The 27,685-nt window shown below is 40.9% G+C and overlaps 2 protein-coding genes and 1 pseudogene across 3 annotated transcripts; 2 read left to right on the forward strand and 1 right to left on the reverse strand.

The window, feature by feature from the left end:
* Nucleotides 1–162: 162 nt before the first annotated feature.
* On the reverse strand, nt 163–27,685 carry LOC310996344 (extracellular calcium-sensing receptor-like; the record flags this gene model as incomplete). The annotated part of the gene is made up of 9 exons (XM_083985720.1): nt 27,546–27,685; nt 5,592–5,886; nt 5,351–5,437; nt 4,946–5,215; nt 4,602–4,805; nt 4,235–4,510; nt 2,615–2,839; nt 1,276–1,399; nt 163–1,076 (listed from the first exon to the last, which is right to left on the reverse strand). The coding sequence occupies exons 1-9, from the start codon at nt 27,653–27,655 to the stop codon at nt 163–165; spliced, it is 2,505 nt and encodes an 834-aa protein (XP_083841846.1). The 5' UTR covers nt 27,656–27,685.
* Nucleotides 8,526–12,618, forward strand: LOC310995427 (extracellular calcium-sensing receptor-like; annotated as a pseudogene). The gene is made up of 8 exons: nt 8,526–8,638; nt 9,108–9,402; nt 9,490–9,779; nt 10,005–10,300; nt 10,693–10,898; nt 11,203–11,424; nt 11,509–11,632; nt 11,714–12,618. The product of its transcript is annotated as an extracellular calcium-sensing receptor-like (transcript).
* On the forward strand, nt 17,845–21,226 carry LOC310995428 (extracellular calcium-sensing receptor-like; the record flags this gene model as incomplete). The annotated part of the gene is made up of 7 exons (XM_083984485.1): nt 17,845–18,129; nt 18,232–18,521; nt 18,805–19,100; nt 19,416–19,621; nt 19,819–20,040; nt 20,120–20,243; nt 20,328–21,226. Exons 1-7 carry the CDS (start codon nt 17,869–17,871, stop codon nt 21,224–21,226), a joined length of 2,298 nt encoding a protein of 765 aa, XP_083840611.1. The 5' UTR covers nt 17,845–17,868.

The raw sequence follows: 27,685 nt of genomic DNA on the forward strand, positions 1-27,685 counted from the left end.
CACTTAATCGCCCGGGCGTTTAATTGAACCGGCGTTTATTATGCCAAATGAGGTCGGACCCCGGCGGCTATTAGAGCACAGGCGCGTATTTGCACGCGGGCGATTATTTGGTCATCTACGGTACATAAATTATGAAATTCAGACAATATCATGAGTACTATTTCACGTCTTTGGGGGGGCTCGACCCATGATGGCTTTCTTTGTGTTTCTCTCTGGTCTAAGCAGGATTATATAACATTTGGGTCCAAACAGCGCCACCAAGAGGCCAAAACTAGAGGCCAGGATGGCAAATACCTCTACTGCATCTGCATATTTGCCTGGGGAATTAACATAAGCAGGAATAAAGGCCACCCACACAGCACAAAAGATCAACATGCTGAAAGTGATGAATTTGGCCTCATTGAAGTTGTCTGGAAGATTCCTTGCCAGAAATGCTAACAGGAAGCTAAGGATAGCCAGGAAGCCGATGTAACCCAGTAACACTGCAAATCCAATTGTGGAGCCAACCACACACTCATAGACTATCTTGTCATTGTGATATTGTGTGTTTTTATTTGGCATTGGTGAGGCAGAGACAAGCCAGGCAGTGCAGATTGCTGCCTGAACAGAAGTAAGAACCAGAACTGTTCCTCGCTGCTGCACCGCACCAAACCACTTCAGACTGGCTCCACCTCCTGGCTTAGAGGACTTGAACACAGCCAGAACCACCATAGTTTTAACCAGGATGCACGAGACACAAAGAACAAAGCTGATGCCAAAAGCTGCATGTCTCAGCTGACATGTCCACAGTCTGGGTCGACCAATGAACAGTAGTGAACACAGGAAACATAGTTTAAGTGAGACCAAGAGCAGGAAACTGAGTTCAGAATTGTTGGCACGCACCACGGGTGTGCTGCGATGATAGATGAAGATGCCCAGGACAATAGCACAGATCAATGTGCCCAGCAATGAAGCGGTTGTCAAACAGATTCCCAGAGGCTCATGGTAGGAGAGGAACTCTGTTTTCTTAGGAACACAGTGGTCACGCTGGGGACTGGACCAGAAATCCTCTGGACAACTGGTGCACTCCATGGAGTCTGATAAAATGAAGGAAAATTTTAAATATCAGTATGTTACATTTAAGTGCTATGCTATTTATCCCATTTGGAATGGGCAATTTTTGCTCTTCTTAGTCCTTTCCCTTGCCAGATGACATCCTCCCTTGCTATTATAGGGCTTCTTTTCAACCAAACAGCAAGGGACTTTTTTATTATATTATTATTACCATATACCAACCTGTCTCATTGCTGATCTTTCCCTCAGAACATGCAATGCAGTCAAAACAGCATACAGGTTGCCCCTTTTTCCTGGCCATGCGAGTACCTGGTGGGCAGCTCTCACTGCATATTGACCTGGGTGGCTGTAAGTTGTAAAATATGTCATTGTTTTTGTGGTTATTCCAACACCATCCAATTTATTAAAACTACAGTTGGTAAGTCGACAAAAGTGAAAGTAAAGTCCGCAACTTGGTCAGGGGTATATGACTGCAGCATGTGTGTGAGCTGTGATTGGCTGCTACTCCTGCCCCCTGACTGATGGAAGAGCACCGGGAGCGGTGGATTTAGGCAAATATGATTACAGGCTGTAGGTGGAGCCTGAGGAGTTGGACTTTGTCTAAAATAGTGACAGTTCCAGCAAATATGACTGAATAGTTGTTACCAACTGAAGCTTTAATAAACTTAATAAACTAACGAAAGGCGGATAGGAAGAAAAAATATTTCTGGTGAATAGTGTAATGGCAGCCACTGGTAAAATATTAGTAATTTGTCAGATTGGGAAAACTCCACTAGTAAAGAGGTATGTATTGTGTACAGTATGCAGGTCTTAATTTTGAGGGGGTGGCACAACTGCTTACGGGAATTGTTATGTATTCCTAAATTTGTTCTCTTTACAAATGGTTACACACAGTGGTATCAGATCAGTACTCAATATTGGCCAATAGATACATTAAAGGGATAGTATCATTTTTTTAAAGTGGGGTTATATGATCTACAAATAGCCCCTAAGTACTTTAATTGCAGTAGAAGACTCTCTGCACTCCTCCCGTTAGCAACGCCAGCCCATAGCCCTGCCCAGAGATTTACAACATACAGTGTTGTGAACAGACCCAAAGAAACGGCCTCTGTTCGCGGCCTAAAAGAGGTTTTACCTGAAAAAAAAACACAGTTCCATTGTTTGCTATAATATAATTTTTCCAGCCCTTCAAAGTGCAAGAAAAATGCAGTTTTTATTTGGACCTAACCAACTCGCGTATCCCTCCGCTCAGGGTTAGCGCCCGCCGATCAGCAGTAAAACCTCTTTTAGGCCACAAAAATAGGCCGTTTCTTTGGGTCTGTTCACAACACTGTATGTTGTAAATCTCTGGGCAGGGCTATGGGCTGGCGTTGCTAACGGGAGGAGTGCAGAGAGTCTTCTACTGCAATTAAAGTACTTAGGGGCTATTTGTAGATTATACAACCCCACTTTAAAAAAAATGATACTATCCCTTTAAGGTATCACTATCGGGAAGATATTGTTTTAAAGCATTTCTGTTGTTATTAGTGTCATCATCAGGGGGAAAAAAAGTAGAAATAACCTGTTTGGATTCAAAGTTCCAGAAAATTCTGTCCTCATGAAGTGTGAGCTCTTCACCTTCCAGTGACTCTTTAACTTCACCCACATTCTGAATCTTTGTTGTGCCATCTGGGAGCCATAGCCAGTTCATGACGTCATATATTGGTAAGGCATCTCCATTCACATCAAATGTCACTTGATCCCCAAATGGTGTGGTGAAGTTTACTCGATCCAAATAATACACCAGCTTCAAGTGGGTGACACAAAAGGACACACAGAGCGTGTTAATGCAGAAAGAAATGACTCCATCCAAGTTTCAAATGGTGCAGCTATCTATCATTGTTTTTATAACATAATTTAAAAAGTGTGTTTTGTTGCCCTCTGCTAAAGTTTGAGATGAAAGTGTGCTTCACAGCTGGAGGTCCGTAAATAAGAGAAATTTTAGGAGTTTAAATTAAAGCAGAAGTGAGTGATATATTTGTGTTAATATAAGTCTTAAATAGTTATATCTTCCGACAGCAATCACTTACATAGAGTGTTTGGTCTGAATCACGGGTCTCTCAGTCCCTCTGCTCTGCTCTGAGCCGAAGAGAAAACATTTATCGTATCCTACAGTTTTTATCCAATGAGGAGAGAGAACGGCATGCAGGGCTGTGTGTGCAGCCAAGGAACGCCGTGAATGTGGTGACGTAGCGTCGAGGACTGCTATGGTGCGTTCAAGGAAACTCGTATTTTTCCGACCGTGAAGTGGTACCAGTTCGATCTGGTACGAGTTCACCGGTCGGAAGTTACGAGTGGCCGTTATAGTGACTTTCACCGGTAAAACAGGTCGGAAAAACACGAGTGGGTTGCCTGAAACGCTACAAAGTCGTAAGTTGTGACTTGAAGCTGTAATTTACGATTTCAAAAGCCTGCCTGGAACGCAGCATTAGCGAAAACGACCGGACCACTCACTTCTGCTTTAACCTAGAAGAGAATAAACAGAATACACTCTCTCCAAAATATAATCAACTCTTGTTTACCACTGAAATTAAACCAATGTCATAATATTTTTTATTTTTGATAAACTTCTTTAAGAAGGACATATTTTTATGTGCCAGCTTGAGGGTTAACCTGGATTACCCTGGTTCACTCAACATTGGCTTTCGCATTATTGACAAATATATTCTCATTCATCCAGGTCATTGTTCTCTCTCTCTCAAATTGAATCATAGGCGACTTGTATTTGTCTAGAAAGACGTTTCACCTCTTATCCAAGGTAGGCAACTGGACAAATACAAGTCCAGTTGCCTACGATTCAATTTGAGAGAGAGATTATTGACAAAGACAAAAGTTACAGTGCAGAGGAAATTACAGTAATGTTAGGAAATGAACTACCCCCACTATGCTTCCAACTTGCAGTTTGATTCACCATGCTTGCCTCTTTTTTTTATTACCTCTTAAAGTTTGCAAGATCGTGAGTAAAAAAAATATATAACCAGGCTTTTAAGATTATTAACTAGATCAACTTCTGGACAAGGGAACTTTAAGTACAAGAATGCAAAATGATTTCAGTTTTTAGGGCTCAGGGCCTGCAGCACTCCAATTAAGTGTACCAGGTGTTTTCTGAAACATAAGTGTCATGTGTAAATTGATATCTCACCTGCCAGGGCTCCAAGCTTTGTAAACTTCCACAGCTGTTCTCGCTAAAGGGCCCTCTCCCTGGCTCACAGTGTAGCATTTCATCAAGAGCATATGCCAGGGCGTACACAGCCTTATACACATTGTACTCTGGTCTGAGGTTAGAAACATCAAACAGCTCACTCTCCATATTATGTAGATCCTCCTGTCCAGTGCATAATGCTCCTCCGGCTTCCACCCAGCCCGCTGGAGGTGGTGAAAATCTACACTGGAATATATCTTCCCAAAACTGATTTACCTGTAATGTAAAAGATACAATATTCAGTGTTAACATAAATATACACATTATTTCTGCAATTACAGGTCAGATTGTAAGATTAAACTCTCACAATACTATTCCCATAGTTGTTGTAGTATTGGTCGGGGTGTATTCTTAGGAGGAAGTCTTTGAACCCTGCTATTTCTCCTCGACGGATGGCAATGCCCAGGGTTCCTCCCAGGTACGGCATGAAGTCGGGCGTCTGGAGGACATCAACTGATGTCCAAGCTTCACTGGCCATCCACTGCAAGCCTGTCACATTCTGCCTCACCACCTATGTAATATATTATAATGATCCAACTCTGAGAACAACTCTAGACACAAAATATTTACCATTAAATTTGATATAATATCATCTTTAGTTGGCTTGACATCCTCTAACAGGAAAGAGAAAAACTTAGATTCATCACACACCTCTTCCACAAGTTGATATACGTGGATTTCATGTGCAAATACCATGACCACACGAGCTGTTGATTCTTTCACCACATTCACAATCCTCCTTAGTTCATTTGGATCACTGCCCCAGGGCAAAATCTCTGTGTAGGCCAGACAACCTCCACCAGATTTGCTCAAATCAGACTGGAAGGATCGGGCCACATGAAGTCCATAATCATCATCACTAATCAGCAGGCCAACCCAAGTCCAGCCAAAGCGTTTTAGAATCTGAATCATAGCACGGACCTATGTGAACAGAAAGAAAAGTTTTAGTAATTGTGAGATTCATAACATAATCGGGGACCATAAAGAATAATGTTTTCAGTCTATAGGTTTCATTATTGAACCACAAAATTTCCTAATCTCAATTTAGATTTTCACCTGAAAAGCATCACTTGGAATTGTTCTGAAGAAAGATGGAAACCTTTGTCGATCACTCAGGCAGGAACATGTAGCAAAATGGCTCACCTGAAGAGACATGCACAGTGAGTCAGCACATAGGTTGTGTTCAATATCACATGGTAGTCGATAGAGCCAATTCAAATATATGAGCAATTTATCAACACATTTGAAACATTTTTGTATCATCTCTGTCAAAAGCACAGAAATAATTTCAGCTCACCATTGGTAACCTAAATAAACCTAAGACATTGGAGGTGGCAATAGAAAATGTTGAGTAGGAATCACCCACAATCCCTACAACTGGAGGGGTCCCCACACAGTTCTCCTGATGCAGAAACTGCTCCTCTTGACCACTGGCCAGCACCAAAGCTGCACGAAATCCAATAACAAGTGCACCACAGTTGTCATACAGACTGTATCCCAGAGTTATGTTTGGCAGTAGGTTGGGGCTCCTGTTGATCTCATCAACAGCAAAGACCATCGTCATAGCTTGTCTGAACCCTTGAGTGTCGAAGCTAAAACATAAAATGTTAACCACTAAAATGTTATAAAGAGGCAAAAATACAACAGTTTACCATATAATAATAACATTCTGTATTAATACAGTATGTGGTATATTCTTAGAGCTGCAACTTTAACATCTGACACGACAAGAATTATCTGCAAGGATCTAAGCTATTATCTGCATGTATTTGAGACTTACCCTGTGCAGGTGGGCTGAGGAGGTTCTCTGGTGAACGTCCACTTACTGAAGACGGAGGTGTAATGAACCTCAAACAACCCACCCAGAATCACATTCCCGGCCTTTTGCAACCCATTGAGATGAAATTCTCTCCGTAATTTACAAGAGGAAGAAAGAGATGAAGAAACTGATAAGAAAAAAGAAGAGAACAAAACCACAATCACGGAAACAAAAAAAAGTAAGTATATGTCAAGCAATGCCCCCATAACTGCCTTCACGTCCCCTCACCCCTATTTCTAATCTTCAGCCATGAGTACTTGTTTTTATATGAAGAGCTAGACCTCCTTGCATCCTTTTAGTTTAACCTTTCATACCACCCTTCTGGGCGTTACCAGTCGTATGGGCTGGGAATATCATAGTATTTTTGCTTTAGTTCTGATGTAGTGTCAAGATGTTGTATATAAAATGTAAGGATGAGGAAATTGTTCTATGACCATTGCACCCTTTACTGTGGCCTGTAGAGGGTGTTACTGGAATGTTATGGCACTTTCTGAATCATGTCCTCATAGCTGTTCATCTTGCCATACTCACTGGTAACACAGATTTTTTCTAAAAATACTTTTGATACAGACAACTTATTCATTTATTTGTTTCACTGTATATTGGTATACTACTGAGATAAATATAGAAATTATAATCTTAGAATTTACCTTTAGAAATAAGTCACATTATATTGTTATATCCATTGAAACTATCTACTGGGCCACAAATCATGTCCAGGAATATCAAATCACTGTCATACATTGTCTCAGTTGACTATGATGTCCACTAGGTGGTAGTAGCACAGTAAACCTTTCAACAAGCACCTGTCCTCCAGTTTTTCCTATTGACACTTGCAGAAAAGCACGTAACCTGACTAAAACTTAGTGACTTGCTTTGTTAAGTGCCAATTTTTTTTTCTATTGTCAGTTGCCAGTACCAGACAGTGATATTAAAAATGAGGATGCTCTCAACCAGGCTGGCATAAACTCTTTCCAGAATATCCAGCCTGACCCCAACCCTTCAGTTTCCAAATAAAACATTTATCTGACTAGTCTTTTTGTAGATTCAGTCAGTTTTATCACTGAAAGTCAGTTTGTCATCTATCAATGTTCCCAGATACTTAAAACAGTTGACAGTTTCCACAGTCTGTTTGGACTTAGAGATCTGTGCAAAGTAGTTAGAGACATCATCACGTTTGTTAAAAGGTCCCACTAAGGCTTTCAGTGTATTTAAATAGACTTGCTGTTATACATTTTATTTCTTTAATGTACACAGAGAAGAGTAATGGAGGCAAAACACAGCCCTGCTGGGGCCCCTGTGCTAAGAACAATCTCACCTGAGAGCACCTTTTTTGACACACACTCTTTGTGGGCTGTTAAAACGTCTTTGACCCAGTGCACAAGGCCCCCATAGGTCCAGGAGCCGTTGCAGGAAAGCTGCAGTGAAATCAACAAATAAAATATGTGCATAGGCATTAGCCGTTTGAAGGTGACTGGTGACCATGTTAACCATGAAGAGCGTGGTATCCTCAGTCCCTCTGCAAGCTTTATAGCAAAACAGTAATGAGTCCAGTAGTAGGCCAGGTGCTTTGTGGGGTTTCATCTGAGGGAGGCAGGTGTACCTCCTTGGGGTTTCTAATGGTAGTACAGATGACATCACTTATTCTGTCTGGGGTGTCAAATCTTCCATAGGCATTCCACCCATCATTTTATTAAGACGCTCTCATACCTGTCTGGGGTTGCCAGCCCAAAAACTATTCTGCACTTTGTCCCTAAAGTTAACTTTAGCTTTCTGTATCTTGGCCCTGAGCTTTTTTGTCCTTTAAAACTGTACGCCGTCATCATGGTGCAAATCAGCATCATATAGATTTACTAAAGTTTAATACAAAGCCAGTGAGGTCACCTCAGCAAACTCCAGTTACTTGCACTAAAAAGCAACTGAACTTTTAAAAAGGACCTCACAGGGCAGTTTTATTTTATTCAAAAAGATATAGTGGAGCAATAAAATGACTTGGAAATTAAATTAAACTTGAGTTATATATATTGAGTTATATAGTTATATATACCTAAAGAAGGGACACTTGGTGAAGTTTTAACAAACACTGCACGAGGGCATCATCTCTGTGATGTACAAAAATATGACGTACAGTAGGAGGGAAGCTTCAAGCTTTTGTCTGAAAATCTATATAAAGCTGTGAGAACACTCCAGGGCCCTCATACAGACACTTTGGTGATGGAGCTCTCTGCTTTCTTTTTTGGCTTGACAGTTTTTCTGGGTGTGTTGGGGGTGAACTCAGCTCTTGCCTCGAATGTTTCTTGGGATGTTCTGAAACAAAGGGCTGAGCCTTTAGAGGCCAGGTCTGGGATCGGGGTCGGTAATGAGGCATCATCTGTGAAATGTAAGCTGCAGGGTGCTGCTCATCTACCTGCATTCTCAATGGACGGTGACTACGTTGTTGGGGGTGCTTTCTCCATACACAATTACATGCACACAGTGAAGCATAACTACACCACAATGCCTGAGCCACTGAGGTGCACAGGGAGGTTAGTGAAAGGAAGACACTAAGGATAAAATGATGTTTGAAATGTTTTATGTGCTTATGATCTTGTTTCAAGGCTTTTTGTAACATGTTGAGAACTTAACAATATAGATTTTATTAGTGCAACATCAGTATTTACACCTGTAAATCACAGATATTATTGGAACAATTACAGACTTGTGTCTTAACACAAAAAATAGGTGTCTAACAATGATTTAACAAACTTAAGGAATTGTAATCTGTACATTGAAATGATTGAACACTTATGAATACATATATTTCTTTTGAAAAATAATAATGATATTGGATATTTTATGTGAAAATGTTATATGATATGATATGATATGATATGATATGATATGATATGATATGACATGATACTGATTGTTGACCAAAACTGATGCATGTTTACTGTAAATACTGTGAATTGTCTTCATGTAAATTGAAACAGTGACTTAAGTGTCTGTGTGCAGAATCGACTCCCGCGAGCTGCGCTTTTCTCGTACAATGGTCTTCGCCATAGAGGAGATTAACAACAGCACAGAGCTGCTGCCTGGCATCAGGCTTGGTTATCAGGTACATGACTCATGTGCCTCAGTGCCTATGACAGTACGTATTGCATTCCAGCTTTCAAATGGCCTTGACCCGGTGTTTTACACCAACGACAACTGCTCGCAAACTGGTATGATGATGGCCACCATTGGTGAGTCTGGGTCCACGCCATCGATCAGCATGTCGCGCATCATCGGCTCTTTTAACATTCCTCAAGTAAATATTTTGAATTTCTGGCAAAATGTATTATAATAAGGGATTGCAGATCTTTCTTAATACTGAGACTGCTTTGTTTTGCTTCAGGTGAGCCACTATGCGACTTGTGCATGCCTGTCCAATAAGAAGCAGTACCCGAGTTTCTTCAGAACAATCCCCAGTGACCAGTTCCAGGCTGATGCGCTGGCTAAACTGGTGAAACACTTTGGCTGGACTTGGATTGGTGCTGTCCGCTCGGATTCTGACTATGGTAATAATGGCATGGCCACTTTTTTGGATGCAGCACAAAAAGAGGGGATCTGTGTGGAGTACTCAGAACCTTTTTATCGGACCTACCCACGTAGCAAGATCCAGAGAGTGGCTGATATAATCCGCAGGTATCTGAATCACTAATTATGCAATACAACAAATTCATCATGTAGCCTTTAAAATGAGAAGATTGGAAGAGGATAATATTACACTGGAAAATAGCATTTATTGCTCTCATGTAATAAAAGTGGTAGTGGGACCAATAATGTCAGTGCATTAAAGACATCACAGGTCTCTTCAATATCTATTTGTGTTAGTTTTGTTCAGGATGTTTTATGTTGATGTGTCTCCAGGTCGACAGCTATGGTTGTTGTGGCATTTGCAGCCTCTTGAGACATGAAGATCTTGCTAGAAGAGCTGTCACAGGAGCCCTCCCCACCTCGCCAGTGGATCGGCACAGAGTCGTGGGTAACTGACCCAGACCTGCTGAGTTTCACCTTCTGTACCGGAGCCATCGGATTTGGCATTCAGCAATCTGTCATCCCAGGTCTAAGAGACTTCCTGTTGGATTTGCCCCCCACAAAAGTGGCTGCTTCTCCAGTGTTGACTGAGTTCTGGGAAGATGCATTCAACTGCAGGCTGGGGAAAAGTGAGAAAGTTTTGTTGATTTTGATAAAAGGCAATACAGTTATTTGGCTCCAAATCATCAGTATATGTAGGACTAATCAACTTTATTTGTTATTCAAAACATATTAAAACAGGTTTTCACGAATATGCCCAGTGGCTGATTTATTAACAGGAAGTGGTACTCATGATGAAGAGAAAAATAAATAAATAAATAAAACACACACAATGAAAAAGGAACTAGCCTACAGTATGCAAAAGAAAACACTGTAGATGAAGGCATACTTTGGCATCAGCAGTGCTTTGAAAAAACAGTTTTTACCAGTAGGCACATAGGAGAAACACAGTCTGAGATGTGATACTGTTGTAATTTGTTTGTCAATGCCAAAAAACCCTGCTCCTGTGTTGTGTTTTTAGGTGCAGTCCCAGATGAGAGTTTGTGTGATGGTACTGAAGACATACAGACTCTCAAAAGCCCGTACACTGACACATCTCAGCTCCGAATCACTAACATGGTGTACAAGGCTGTTTATGCAATAGCACATGCAATTCATAATGCAGTGTGCCAGGAAACAAACTCTGCAACTGAGTGTGACAAAGTCACCAGGATAGAGTCCAAACAGGTCAGTTGACACACATACAGTGATAAACAGATGGCAGTGGCACTTCTTTAATACTTTTCAAGTTTTGTCGCCTGCTCACAGTGTTTTACACTACAAGCCACAACGACCATTCACACACATTCATTTTCTTTCTCCCACACTCAAAAACAGATTGTTTAAAGTATCATAAATAGTTCAAACAGGTCAGTTAAACCACATTTGTAAACATGCCAACACTTTGTTGATGTATATGTGTCTCACTTCAGGTGATGAAGTTCATTTTAGTTTTCTCTTTTCTCTGTCTTTTTTAATTTCATCCTTACAGGTTTTTAAGGAGCTGAAAAAAGTAAATTTCTCTCAAAATGGCTATGATATTTCATTTGATGCCAACGGGGATCCTGTGGCCATGTATGAGCTTGTCAACTGGCAAAAAAGTGAAAGAGGCAGCAATGAGTTTGTGACAGTAGGACACTACGATGCATCACTGCCAGTGGGGCAGAAATTCTACATCAACAGAAACCTCACCTGGGTGGAGGGTAGCACACAAGTGAGGAGAAAAACTGTTACATCTAAGATGTGTGTCGAGATAATACGTATTTGTGAGAATCTGTGTATACTTTCTATGTGACAGGTCCCTGTGTCAGTGTGTACTGACAGCTGCCCTCCAGGAACCCGTAAAGTGCTGCAGAAAGGAAAACCCATCTGCTGTTATGATTGTGTACCCTGCCCGGAGGGAGAGATTAGCAATATAACAGGTGAAATGAGTTGATATTTTCTCATGCGTAACAACAACATCAAATATATGACGACTAACAGTCCTTTTTGTATTGTTTTAGATTCCCCTGACTGTCTCCCTTGCCCTAAGGAATTCTGGCCTAATGCAGAGAGAAATGAATGCTTGGCCAAGCCTGTGGAGTTTCTTTCCTTCAGTGAGGTCCTGGGCAGCATACTGGCTGCTTTCTCAGTTGGTGGTGCCTGTCTTGCAGCGATAACAGCAGCAATTTTCTTTCGTCACAGGACATCCCCGATTGTCAGGGCCAACAACTCTGAGCTGAGCTTCCTGCTGCTCTTCTCACTGACTCTATGTTTCTTATGTTCTTTAACATTCATGGGAGTACCCTCTGATTGGTCCTGCATGCTGCGACACACAGCGTTTGGCATCACCTTTGTCCTCTGCATCTCTTGTGTTCTGGGGAAAACTATAGTGGTGTTAATGGCCTTCAAAGCTACACTTCCAGGTAGTAATGTGATGAAGTGGTTTGGTCCACCACAGCAAAGAATGACTGTAGTGTCCTTCACATTTATACAAGTTTTAATATGTACTATTTGGTTGGTTCTTAGTCCCCCTTTTCCAATGAAAAACCTAACTGTGTACAAGGAGAAAATTATCCTGGAGTGTGCATTAGGCTCAGCTATTGGGTTCTGGGCTGTACTTGGGTACATAGGCCTGCTGGCTGTCTTCTGTTTTGTGTTAGCTGTACTAGCTCGCAAACTACCTGATAATTTTAATGAAGCCAAGTTCATCACCTTCAGCATGTTGATTTTCTGTGCAGTCTGGCTCACCTTTATCCCAGCGTATGTCAGCTCTCCTGGGAAATTTACTGTGGCTGTGGAAATCTTTGCTATCCTGGCCTCCAGTTTTGGACTAATTTTATGTATATTTGCCCCAAAGTGTTTTATCATATTGTTTCAGCCAGAGAAGAACACCAAGAAACATTTAATGAACAAAAACCAGTCCTAGTACATCTGAGGTTTTGAAATACTTTCAATTGCAACATAAAAAGCCAAAATTATTTGTACAGTATATTGTCATTTTAATGTTTTTATAAGTATACTGTTATGGTGATTTTTTTTTTTTTATAATATAGCTTGTTGTACAAATCTTCAGTGAACATGTCCTTAAAATATAAAATGAAATAAATCAATTCATTAGTGTTTGAAAACTCTTGTCCCGTCATGTCGCCAAACTACATTTTCATAATCGATAATCTGCAGCAAGTATCACTCTTTTTAAATAGTTTTCAGTTAGGAACACACCAGATTTGTAAAAAAAAAATAGTCATTATTATAATTCAATTCATTGTGTGTGTAGATGGGGTACTGTTTGTGTACCAACTTTCCAGATAAAATATACATAATCAACCTATCATGACATCCTTGACTGGAGCTTGATACTGTCAGCTCTGCTTTGTTGGCTTTACATTAGGCCTTTCTATTACCCATTTAAAATGTATGTCGTAGAGCTCCGGACCCCAGACTTCCAGTGTTCAGGCCGCCATTTTGGCAGTAAAATGGCCAGCGCCGAAGCCGTCTGAGTTCACATGATCTCACTACTTTATATATTAAAAAACCACATAGGTTAAATATTACCGACCCTAATAATGCCCCCAGGGTGCTTTTCAAAAGTATCTCCACTGAACAGGACGTCCCAGACCTGCAGTATCCGGACATATACAACTACCTGATCAACTTTCTATCGTCCAACTCTAAAAGCATACAAAAGCTGGCCTTTTGCTCTTTTTGCTCCACAAAATGACACAGATGGTGGCAAAAAGAAAAGAAAGAGGCAAACACAAGCTGTGAGTCTCCTTCGCCTCCAGCCTTTCCAAGCTGAGCCAGAGCCGGTCACGGCACATCGTCGTGGAGGAAATGAATCCGCCATGGGCCGATCAGCACCAGGGAGAGCTCCCCAAACATCCCCGACCCCTACTAGCCATGCTACACTGCATTACGTAACTGGGATGATATTACACTTACCCTTCCAGTGAGGATAAAGCAATTTTTTTGCTGGTAGATTCCACAGCGGGATGTTCATCACAAAGCCAGACTGCGTCCATTTGTAACCGTCCAGGCTTTTGTATGCTTTTAGAGTAGGGTGATGGAAAGTTGATCAGGTAGTTGTGTCCGGATACTGCAGGTCTGGGACATCCTGTTCGGCGGAGATGCTTTTGAAAAGCACCCCGGGGGCATTAAAGGGTCAGTGATATTTATTCTATTTAGTTTTTTTTATATAAAGTCCAGTGTCGTAAAGTGAGATGTGAACTTCAACGTCTTGAAATCTTTTGCGCTGGCCATTTTACTGCCAAAATGTTATGCAGCTGTTCTCCTGGTCCAACATGATCCACGTCTGCCCTCCTCCTGCACTATCTACATGTACAGTCACATTGTGTATGTGTTTTAATTAATCCTGTAACACACATAGTGACCGCGGTACCGGCAGAGTGACAGAAATGCTCATTATTAATGTGCAGAGGGATGAAATTACAGCCTTTACTTTCATCCCCGCAGTGACTCCCGACAGTTAAACATGACTTGCTTCTATACTGAAAAACTCTGACATGTCAAAGGATGTGTTAGAGGACTAATTAATCTGTCTAGCCATCATTACTCTGACACCTGAAACAGTAAACACAGCCGATCGATCAAAAATAATTACCACTCGAGTGAATTTACTTTTCGTCACTGAAAATAGCTGATTCTTGAATGTAACTTGGTCAAAGTAAGATGTATCCTATCCTCAATAGTCTACTTGCCAGCCCATAGGGCCCCATTGTGAACCCGGAAATGTTGAGTAACCCAAAGTTTTATGTTAGAAATATATAGTATGGGTCCCCAGTATTCAGAAACTGCCGGATGCTAACTTATACATATTGGGCAATTAGCACAATTGACATAATTAGCATAAATTAGCATAATTTCCTATATGGGCAATATTTCAACAAAATTGACTTGGCTGATCTGGGCAATATTGGAGTGGTTATAGGGGTTATTGATGATGCTGAATCCATTTCTGACATTTTCAAAATTCAAAATGGCTGTCTAAACCGGTAGTGACCAGATTTAAACCGCCAGTGGGCCGATTTCGATGGATTTCAATCTGGTCCCTTCCGGTTTAGACAGCCATTTTGAATTTTGAAAATGTCAGAAATGGATTCAGCATCATCAATAACCCCTAAAACCACTCCAATATTGCCCAGATCAGCCAAGTCAATTTTGCTGAAATATTGCCCATATAGAGGGATTACCAGCCTACGTCACTGACGTTCTACTGCGCATGTCGCCTGCAGAAAGAGAGCAGCAAGAGCCGTGGTCATGTCTTTTTGTGCTGTTAGTTGCACTAATTGTTTTGATAAAAATAACAAAACGCGCAAAATTTACAGAATAGCGTCAACTCGCACCCCTTTCAAGGCAAACGAGAGAGAAAATAGTACATTGGCGATTAATTTCGAGCAATATAACGTGTTAGATACGTTGGTTTGAATGGTGATAAAGCTAGATATGCCCACAGGCACAGCTGTAGAACTGAGTTGTGAAATGTTTACTACGACAGTGACTGAAGACGAGGTCACATACTAATGGAAAGCAAGCTGACATTAATTAACATTAAACTACATTGTTTTAGATTACCGGCTACATACTCAGCCATGCAGGTAACGTTACAGTTACGTTATGCAGTTGTTCCAGACTTTAGACAGGTCCGTCCTCTTCCCTCGTCTCTGACCAGACAGCACCTCAGTCCTCACAGCCACTGAGTTTTGTAATCGTGAGTGTTTTCCTGAACATGATTGTCTGTTAAATAACTGTAGGTAACGTTAGGGAGGCACAGTGTTGTTTTTACCGCTGACCGACCGACGCCGTGCTGTGAGTGTCCGTGGCTTGTCCCGGGGCTGAGTTGCCGTTGCCGCGGTACAAACTCGATCCTCCGTCCTGACGTTGTTTTTTTTCCTGCCGTTATAAAACTATAAAACCGTCTATGTATAAAACACACACTACATCAGTAGGTGATAAACTGTTGTGGTAGGCTGACAACATCGCTAGCTAACACCGCTTTGACTACACTAGATCCATAGAGGTAACCATGACAACCGGTTCTTTCTGCAGTCAGGTTGCGCACGCATCCTGATTTGTTGGTAAACAGATAATCCCTCTATAGGGAATTATGCTAATTTATGCTAATTATGTCAATTGTGCTAATTGCCCAATATATATAAGTTAGCATCCGGTAGTTTCTGAATACTGGAGACCCATACTATATATTTCTAACATAAAACTTTGGGGTACTCAACATTTCCGGGTACTCATTTTTGGCAAGCAGACTACAATATGTTTTGCAGTTCTGTCAGGTCATGCTACATGCTGACAAAGTTAGACATGTCAGACCCCATACAAGTCTTACATGTCTAGACTTGTATGGGCTCGGAGAAAATCGCTTTGTTACTTTCGTTCCGCTCCCAGCTCTCCCCTGCATCTACTCCACAAAAATCTGCTGATTACTGCCAAAATGGCCGTGCGTTCGGTTTTGGGACTGTGTGACGTCATCTCCCGGAGCTCTATTGACTTAGATTTGCATTCAACAGACTCCATTACAATGCCATTTTAAAACCTGATATGATTTGGTGTGTCAGACTAAATATTCAATGCTTAGACTTCCACACTAATAAAATACAATCAGATAGATCAAGATTTGCTTGAAAATATAAACACATCTCATCCGTATAACTATTGTTTACTCAAGCTTTCTGTATTTGAATACATTTTATGTTTTGGCACTGTGGTATCTTCCTGCTTCTTTGTCATGGCCCCGGAGCCATGTTGTGACAAATTAACCAAGTATTGTTAACCGTTATATGCCACTTGTTTGTAGTTATCTGGTTGTAAAGTAGCTGAACTTGGCATAAACATGATCTTTTTTTTTTTTTAAGTATTTTTTGGGGGGCTTTTTGCCTTTAATGGACAGGAGAGTTGAGAGAGAGACAGGAAATGGGAGGCAGAGGGGGGTGGGGATGACACGCTATAGCGTAGGACTAGCCTCTAAACATGAGAATTTTAATACAAATCTTACCACACACTATTTTTCAGATTTAGTGGAAGAATAAAACTTGGCATTTATTTATAACTAAACTTAACGTTTGAAACAATCAAAAGTGTACGGGTGTTAAGAGAACAAAATAACAGAATAAGGAATGTATCACCATGACTAATCTTACAATAGTGGGGACAAAACAAAGGTGATGTAAGGGTGGGGGTGGGGTGGGGGGGTTAACAACATCACTGCATGAGGGCATCATCTCTGTGATATACAGAAAGATGACATAGTACAGTAGGAGGGAAGGTTCAAGCTTTTGTCTGAAAATCTATATAAACACTTCTGGGCCCACATGGAAGCACTTTGGGGATGGGGATCTCAGCTTTCCTTCTTGGCTTGACAGTGGCTCTGGGTCTGTTAGGGATGAACTTAGGTATTTCCTTAAATGTTTCTTGGGATGTTCTGAAACAAAAGACTAAGATTTCAGAGGCCAGGTCTGGGGCCATGGTCAGTAATGAGTTTTCATCTGTGAAATGTAAGCTGCATGGTGCTGCTCGTCTACCTGCATTCTCAGTGGATGGTGACTACATTATTGGGGGTGTTTTCTCCATACACAACTACATTCAAACAATGAAGCGTAACTACACCACCATGCCTGGGCCACTGAGGTGCACAGGGAGGTTAGTGAGGGGAAGAAGCTGGGGATAAAATGTTGTTTGTCTGTGTGGAGAAATATTTTTTTTATGTGCTTACAAACATGGCAAGGCCTTTCTATTGTATTGAAAACTTAAAAAATATGTATCAAGGTAAAATCACGATTTCCCATGTTATATTTACAAAAGTAATAGTGCAGCTGCCTGTCTTGAGAGAAAATGTAGATTAATTTAACTAAGGAGTGATTTATTGATTTTTTTAAAAAGCAGACTTAACGTGACTTTTGTTAATCAGTGCATCATTTTTAATATGAACACATATTTTTCTTTCTTTTGGTTGTTGTGGTCAGGCAACTTTTGTATATAGGCCTATTTGTTTCGATACAGTACAACACCAGTTATTTATGAAATGCAGTTGTTAATTGCATGTTTACTGTAAAAACTGTGAATAGCATTCATCCCATGAATTCCAACAGTGACAGGAGTGTCTGTGTGCAGGATCGACTCGCGTGAGCTGCGCTTCTCACGTGCAATGGTCTTCGCAGTCGAGGAGATTAACAACAGCACAGAGCTGTTGCCGGGCATCAGGCTCGGTTATCAGATCCACGACTCGTGCGGCTCAGTGCCCATGGCGATGCGAGTGACATTCCAGCTTTCAAATGGCCTTGACCCAGTGTTTTACACCGGCGACAACTGCTCGCAGTCTGGTATGGTAATGGGCATCGTTGGTGAGTCTGGGTCCACGCCATCGATCAGCATGTCGCGCATCGTCGGGTCCTTTAACATTCCCCAGGTAAACATTTAAAATATCTGATAAAAAAATGTGTGTTTATGATTAACAGAATTAGATTTGTATTATACCGATAATGAATTGCACTGCTTTGTTTTGCTTCAGGTGAGCCACTTTGCCACTTGTGCATGCCTGTCCAATAAGAAGCAGTACCCGAGTTTCTTCAGAACAATCCCCAGTGACCAGTTCCAGGCTGATGCGCTGGCCAAACTGGTGAAACACTTTGGCTGGACTTGGATTGGTGCTGTCCGCTCGGATTCAGACTATGGTAATAATGGCATGGCGTCTTTCCTGGACGCAGCACAAAAAGAGGGGATCTGTGTGGAGTACTCTGTGTCTTTCTTTCGGACCCACCCACGTAGCAAGATCCAGAGAGTGGCTGATGTGATCCGCAGGTAACTGCTTCACTGATTGTGCTCGTGTTCCTGGTGTGATCTCATGCACATAAAATAACAAAACTATTCCACTAAATTTGAAATTAGAAGTTTAGGGGGTTATTTTTAAATGTTGGAGTCAAATTTGGAATACATCTTTATTTAATTGTGTTAAGAACCGGTGCTCTCATGTTTAATAAAAAATAGTCAGACCTTTAAATTCAGTTCACCAAGAACAGTCTCATATTTCTTGTTAATAATTATGATTCATATTTTAGAAGGTTTTATGTTGATGTGTCTCCAGGTCGACAGCTATGGTTGTTGTGGCGTTTGCAGCCTCTGGAGACATGAAGATCTTGCTAGAGGAGCTGTCACAGGAGCCCTCCCCACCTCGCCAGTGGATCGGCACAGAGTCGTGGGTAACCAACCCAGACATGCTGAGGTTCACCTTCTGTACTGGAGCCATCGGATTTAGCATTCAGCAATCTGTCATCCCAGGTCTAAGAGACTTCCTAATGGATTTGCCCCCCACTAAAGTGGCTGCTTCTCCAGTGTTGACTGAGTTCTGGGAAGATGCATTCAACTGCAGGCTGGGGAAAAGTGAGCAAGATATGTTTAATTTTGATTGTGATGAGTCCTGTGGCATATCAATACACTGTAGTGATCTACAGATCAGGATTTATATTTCCCAGCATGTATCAGTCGCAATAGGTATAATTAGGCTGACATATTGAAACAGGTATTTGAAAGAAAATACTGTACATGAAGGCATGACCTCAAACAGCGATTTGAAATATGAGATAAGATAACTCTAGCCAGTAACCACATAAAAGAAACACAAACACTTGACATATATTAATTCTGTAATATATTTGGCAAGGCCAAAAAACACCTGCTCCTGTGTTGTGTTTTTAGGTGCAGCCCCAGATGAGAGTTTGTGTGATGGTACTGAAGACATACAGACTCTCAAGAGCCCGTACACTGACACGTCTCAGCTCAGAATCACTAACATGGTGTACAAGGCTGTTTATGCAATAGCACATGCAATTCATAATGCAGTGTGCCAGGAAACAAACTCTGCAACTGAGTGTGACAAAATCACCAGGATAGAATCCAAACAGGTCAGTTGACACACGTACAGTATGTGATAAATAGATGGCAGTGGCACTCATTTAATACTTTTCAAGTCTTGTCGCCTGCTCACTGTGCTTTACACTATAAGCCACAATGACCATTCACACACATTCATTTTCTTTCACCCAGACTCAAAAAGCAATTGTTTAAATTTCCTCACTTTCTTGTTATTTTTTTCCCATAGGTTCTTATTCAGCTGAAGAAAGTAAACTTTTCCCAAAATGGTTATGATGTGTCCTTTGATGCCAACGGGGATCCTGTGGCCATGTATGAGCTTGTCAACTGGCAAAAAAGTGAAAGCGGCAGCATTGAGTTTGTGACAGTAGGACACTACGATGCATCACTGCCAGTGGGGCAGGAGTTCCACATCAACAGAAACCTCACCTGGGTGGAGGGTAGCACACAAGTGAGGAGGAGTAACTTAACATTTAATATATATGTAGCAATAATTCATATGTATGTGAGTCTGTCGATCTATGTGACAGGTCCCTGTGTCAGTGTGTACTGATAGCTGCCCTCCAGGAACCCGTAAAGTGCTGCAGAAAGGAAAACCCATCTGCTGTTATGATTGTGTACCCTGCCCGGAGGGAGAGATTAGCAATATAACAGGTAAAATTAGTTTATATTTTCTCATGCGTATCAACAACATCAAATATATGACGACTAACAGTCCTTTTTGATTTATTCTTTTAGATTCCCCTGACTGTCTCCCTTGTCCCAAGGAGTTCTGGCCTAATGCAGAGAGAAACGAATGCTTGGCCAAGCCTGTGGAGTTTCTTTCCTTCAGTGAGGTCCTGGGCAGCATACTGGCTGCTTTCTCAGTTGGTGGTGCCTGTCTTGCAGCGATAACAGCAGCAATTTTCTTTCTTCACAGGACATCCCCGATTGTCAGGGCCAACAACTCTGAGCTGAGCTTCCTGCTGCTCTTCTCACTGACTCTATGTTTCTTATGTTCTTTAACATTCATGGGAGTACCCTCTGATTGGTCCTGCATGCTGCGACACACAGCGTTTGGCATCACCTTTGTCCTCTGCATCTCTTGTGTTCTGGGGAAAACTATAGTGGTGTTAATGGCCTTCAAAGCTACACTTCCAGGTAGTAATGTGATGAAGTGGTTTGGTCCACCACAGCAAAGAATGACTGTAGTGTCCTTTACATTTATACAAGTTTTAATATGTACTATTTGGTTGGTTCTTAGTCCCCCTTTTCCAATGAAAAACCTAACTGTGTACAAGGAGAAAATTATCCTGGAGTGTGCATTAGGCTCAGCTATTGGGTTCTGGGCTGTACTTGGGTACATAGGCCTGCTGGCTGTCTTCTGTTTTGTGTTAGCTGTACTAGCTCGCAAACTACCTGATAATTTTAATGAAGCCAAGTTCATCACCTTCAGCATGTTGATTTTCTGTGCAGTCTGGCTCACCTTTATCCCAGCGTATGTCAGCTCTCCTGGGAAATTTACTGTGGCTGTGGAAATCTTTGCTATCCTGGCCTCCAGTTTTGGACTTATTTTATGTATATTTGCCCCAAAGTGTTTTATCATATTGTTTCAGCCAGAGAAAAACACCAAGAAACATCTGATGAACAAAAATTAGTGTGCATTGATTCCACAGTCAACTAAAATCTTGTTCATCCTTCAGATTCCTTTAATATTTACATTCATAAATAATGTAATTATTTGAATGCCCTTTTGAAATGCATGACTTTGTCTTATTGTACAATAATTCAATGTGTGCTAAACATATACAATAAATTAATCATTTAAAAAATGTGTTCTGTCTCAACATTAAAAAAAACAACAAAGAGTCCATAAGCATATATTACAGAAATCATTTTTAAACATTTTGAAGCAGCATCATATTTGTGTAACCTTTCACACTTTTTAGTTAGATGTCATGTTTTCAGTTACAAGTCTACAGTATGTACATGAAAACACTTGAGAGCAGTGTGACAGGAAAGATAAATATGATAACAATGAACAATGAAAAAAACAGATGCTGAACTCCATTGAATTAATCTTGAACTAGCTATCAATGGGACACAGATATCTCTACTGCATCCTAGCATCTGTACCTGCAGCCACGTGAGAGAAATATGATGGTGTGGTGTCAGTTGTAAACAGATTTCTGGCCAGTAGTAACTTCCCCAAGGAAAAATAAATAAAGCAATGTCACATTTTAGCATTCTGACCAGCCTGCCTCAACCTAGGCAGATTCTCCTTTCACTGTCTGATACCGAGTCACTGTGGCCTCTTATGCTCACATTACAAATGGTTCCTTTAAGTGTTAGATTGTGTCACTGGTTGGCAAATGAAGGAGAGGGCATTGGTGTGCTAGCCCCAGGTTACACAAAAATTCCCAGGGTTAAAGATGTTAGCTTCTGTCTGGATACTGGTTGCTTTGTTTTGCAACTCCTCAGCCATATGCTGTGTAAAAAGGAATCTGTGAATGCTGTATTACCGTTTTTATGTATATAACTAAAATCAAAAATGGGAGAAACAATAAAGTGTTAGCTTATCACTTTGCAGTTCCTCGGCCCATGATGGCTTTTTTTGTGTTCCTCTCTGGTCTCATTAGGATTATGTAACATTTGGGTCCAAACAGCGCCACCAAGAGGCCAAAACTGGAGGCCAGGATGGCAAATACCTCCACAGCATCTGCATATTTGCCTGGAGAGTTGATATAAGCAGGGACAAAGGCCACCCACACAGCACAGAAGATCAACATGCTGAAAGTGATGAATTTGGCCTCATTGAAGTTGTCTGGAAGATTCCTTGCCAGAAAAGCTAACAGGAAGCTGAGGATAGCCAATAAGCCAATATAACCAAGTAACACTCCAAAACCAATTGTGGAGCCAACTACACACTCATAGACTATCTTGTCATTGTGATATTCAGTGTTTTTATGAGGCACTGGTGAGGCAGAGACAAGCCAAGCAGTACAGATTGCTGCTTGGATGCATGTTAGAATAAGAACTGTTCCTCTCTGCTGCACCGCACCAAACCACTTCAGACTGGATCCACCTCCTGGCTTAGAGGACTTGAACACAGCCAGAACCACCATAGTTTTAACCAGGATGCATGAGACACAAAGAACAAAGCTGATGCCAAATGCTGCATGTCTCAGCTGACATGTCCACAGTCTGGGTCGACCAATGAACAGCAGTGAACACAGGAAACATAGTTTCAGTGAGACCAAGAGCAGGAAACTGAGTTCAGAATTGTTGGCACGCACAATGGGTGTGCTGCGATGATGGGTGAAGATGCCCAGGACGACAGCACAGATGAATGTTCCCAGTAGTGATGTTGTCATCAAGCAGATTCCCAGAGGTTCATGGTAGGAGAGGAACTCTGTTTTCTTAGGAACACAGTGGTCACGCTGGGGACTGGACCAGAAATCCTCTGGACAACTGGTACACTCCATGGAGTCTGTGAAAACAGAAAGGTTGTTGATATATATATAAGTTGTCTTCAAATATAACAGACTGAAGTGAACACCAACCAGTCTCATTGCTAATTTTTCCCTCAGAACACGGGATGCAGTCAAAGCAGCACATAGGTTGCCCCTTCTTTCTGGCCATGCGGGTACCTGGAGGACAGCTCTTACTGCACACTGACTGAGGAGGCTGTAGGGAAAGAAACAGTTATCTCATATGGGAATCACAATAATCACTTATCAAAGGTATGGGTTATATCACCTTTTTTGCCTCAAAGTTCCAGAAGATTTTATCTTCATTAAGTGTTATCACTTCACCCTTTAAGGCTGATCTCTTCACTTCACCCACAGTTTCAACTTTTATTTGTCCGTCAGGGAGCAACTGCCAGTTCATGATATCGTAGATGGGTAAGGCATTACCATTCTTGTCAAATGACACTTGGTCACCAAATGATGTGGTGAAGTTGACTATTTGTAAATAATGCAAAAGCTATTAAAGGGCAGGATATAGAAGATATAAGGCATGGCAGATACATGTATGGCATCAAGTGTGGTGACAGACATGCAATCTTTAAAAAAAAGCATTTACCATCTGTGAAATGATTACATAATGTTTTTAGCAATTGTATTTATGATATACATAAGAAATATTTATAGAATTATATGGGATGATTTTCTGTGATGGCAGACCCCTTTTGAATGTTGCACATGTTTACAAAAATCAAACACATGTGAGTGTAACTTTTACACACTTGCCAGGGCTCCAGTCTTTGAAAATGGGCACAGCTGTTTTCGCTGAAAGGCCCTCTCCCTGGCTCACAGTGCAGCATGTTATCGAGGGCATATGCCAGGGCGTACACAGCCTTATACACATTGTACTCTGGCCTGAATTCTACCTCATTCAGCAACTCACTGTCCACACTCCCCAGATCCTCCTGTCCAGTGCATAATGCTCCTCCAGCTTCCACCCAGCCTGCTGGAGGTGGAGCAAATCTACACTGAAATGTGTATTCCCAAAACTGGTTTACCTGAAATATATTTTAAAATTTGTGGTATAAACAATGGCAATACATTATTTGTGCAAATACCAGACAAATATTGCAAGGTTAAACTCCCACCATGTTATTTCCATAGCTGTTGTTGTGATGTAGGTCAGGACGTATGTGTAACATAAAGTCCCTGAGTCCTGGTATTTCTCCTCGACGGATGGCAATGCTCAGTGTTCCACCCAGGTACGGGGCTAGGTGGGGGGTCTGGAGAACAGCAACTGTTGTCCAGGCTTCACTGGCCATCCACTGCAGGCCTGTAACATTCTGCCTCACAACCTGTATAACAAATATAAATTCATACTGACATTTACATACTGCCATGCCTCAAAAGTACATTTGTTTACAAAGTTGATTCCTTACACAGGTGCAGTTCTGTGTCCACAAAGTACTATAAGAAAGTTCATATCATCCTCCCATCACAACTTGAGTTCATGATCATGGTTATATTAAAAGCCTAACCTCTTCCATGAGATCAATCATGTGACTCTCATGTGCAAACACAATGACCACGCGCGCTGTGGATTTCTTCATCACATCCACAATCCTCCTTAGTTCAGCTGGGTTGTCACCCCAGGGCAAAATCTCAGTGTAGGCCAGACATCCTCCACCAGAGGGACCCAGGTCAGTGTGGAAAGATCGGGCAGCACCAAGTCCATAATCATCATCACTGATCAGTAGACCTGCCCAAGTCCAGCCAAAGTGTTTAAGAATCTGAATCATAGCACGCACCTAGTGAATAGAGAATTAAAAAAATTGTGTGCATGCTGAAATATTCCTGCACGGAAAATCTGTCTCCATGGTTGTTTCAGTACGTGGCAACTATTATTGTCATTCAATGATACAACATATTGGAACTACATGGCCACACACCCTGTCATAGTGCACAATTAAGTTTTTATTTGCTGCATGAGTTTACCTGGAAAGTATCACTGGGTATTGTTCTGAAAAAGGATGGAAAGCGCTGCCGATCACTCAGGCAGGAACATGTGGCAAAGTAACTCACCTGTGGGAGACAAAAGAGAGATTCAGTTCTTTTAATGTAGTTGACCTATTATTCAAGAAATTTCACTTAAATAGGACACATCAAAACTGTTCTGTGATGGTAAGAGAAAAAAATAGAAAAGGAGTCACTTACAATAGGCAGCTTGTATAAACCTGTCACACTTGACATTGCAATTGTAAATGTTGAGTATACATCACCCACGATCCCCAGGACTGGAGGAGCCCCTACACAGATTTCATTTAAAAGAAACTGCTCCTCTTGACCGCTGGCCAATGACAATGAAGCACGGAATCCAATTCCAAGTGAGGCACAGTTATCATACAGACTGTATCCCAGAGTCACGTTAGGTAGCAGGTTTGGATTTTCATTGATCTCATCAACAGCAAAGGCCATAGTCAGGGCATGTCTGAACCCTGGGGGGTCAAAGCTGGCACAAAAATGTTAACTGTAACAACACAGCAGAAATGTACAAAATACCCAGGCCTTTGTATTATATTTTAAGACAACTGCAATTTATGTAGTAAAATATCTCATATATAGTCATGTTAGTACTGATCACAAAAGTAACAATACAGCTTTTTCATTTTATTTTCTTTCTTATTTGGGGTGAATAAAAGTAATCAATAATATTTCTTGTAACTGTCTCTTTATCTCCCTCACATTGTTTTTCCCAACAACAAGGTTTTAGTAGGGAGGTTAAGCCCAAAAAATAGGCCTTTGACTTCAAGTCATGATGCAAAGGTCCCCTTTGGCATGGAAGTACCTTAGGGTCATACAAATAAATCTATCCTAAGACACAAGTGAGATCACACTGTATCCGAAATAAACACGTTTTTAAAATGCCTTTTTTTAATTGAGAAAACGCATGCTAATAGCACATTCCATTTAGAATGTCCTTTTAAACTCAGGCAGATCCCCTAATGCCTTCAGCTCCTGGATGCGATCTACAGCTTCTGAGACAACATGGAGCTGCTTGTGTGACAGGATATTGAGTTTTATTAATGTAAAAACATTAATAAAACTATACGGACACTGATTTGTTGAACATCAGACGGGGTGCAACAAATATAGCCTACAAGTAGTTAAATAATAAGATGTAATTCATATCACAGTGGTGGCAGGAAAGACCAATTAGCCAAATATTGTGTTGGTCAAAATATAGGCCTACCTAGAACTAGTTACTGCTTGTGTATGTTGATTTAAAAAAGTTGAATTTACATGTATGACCCATTCTGGGTCATATTAGATGTCAACTTAAAGTCAAAGGAAAAATGTTTTTACTGTTCTCAAATGTAAAGATGGGTCACATTGGACCCTCTACATTATTTAAGGCTTATATAACCTGATACTGAAATCATTTTACATTGTGCTCCTAAAGTAAACTAACAAATTTTAGTGTAGGGCGCCCTTAATAAGCAATTTTCAGCTTTTATGTACATATAGGGAAGTTTAGGTTTGCAGCTCCCACATCAAGCATATGATTAGGACTGACTTATTTCACCTGCACAGTATAGCTGGCTAAGATCCTTTCTTAGAGTAATGCTGAGAAACTGGTAAGCTTCATTATTTTGGTAGATTTTTACTTTTGTGAATGCTTGTTAATGCTCATTTTATCAATCTCATGATGTACAGTATCTTTGTTTCTTATTTCAAATTAGCCATAATGGAATGTAATGACTGGACTTTATGCTTCTTATGTGAGTCCGCCCTACAGATTAAAAGCATTAGATCCCAGTTCATCATTCAAACTGAGAAACAATCCTGAAATATTGCAATCATGTTACAAATAAGCTGTAGATAACATCCAGGAGCTGAAAACATTGTAGTTTATGGACATTCTAAATGGAATGTGCTTTTAGCATGCGTTTTCTCAATTAAAAAAAGGCATTTTAAAAACGTGTTTATTTTGGATACAAAGTGTGATCTCACTTGTGTCTTAGGATAGATTTATTTGTATGACCCTAAGGTACTTCCATGCCAAAGGGGACCTTTGCATCATGACTTGAAGTCAAATGTCGCTTAACCTCCCTACTATTTTGTACTCTGGCAACAAAAGAGCACAGACCACATGCCTGATGAACAGTTTTTACCTCAAAACCATGAACTCTGAATATGATATCACACTGAATGAACACACCTTAACTGTGCAATATCTGAGTTATTACAATTTATTCATTGATATATTTTAACCTGTGAAACACTCACTGCTCCTGTGTTATACCATTGATCAAGAACTGTTTTGTCATCGCAGTATTGTGTTTTGATATGCATTTGCTGACAGTTGTGTGTTCTGCATGTGTGTGTAGTTTTTAAAAGTACAATTAGAACTTACAATTATCATTTCACACAATTCACCTGAATTTCATTCTACATACCATGCTATAACAATAGATGAATCTTAATCTTAATCTGTATGTGTGAAACTCACCCCTCACAACGTGGTTGATTTGGCTCTGAGGTGAAGGACAACTCAGGGAAGACAGATGTATAGTGGACTTCAAACAGCCCACCCAGAACCACATCGCCAGCCTTATGCATGCCATTAAGGTGAAATTGTCTCCGTAATCT

The sequence above is a fragment of the Trachurus trachurus genome (assembly GCF_905171665.1).
Source record: "Trachurus trachurus genome assembly, chromosome: 13".
Classification (NCBI taxonomy): Eukaryota; Metazoa; Chordata; class Actinopteri; order Carangiformes; family Carangidae; genus Trachurus; species Trachurus trachurus.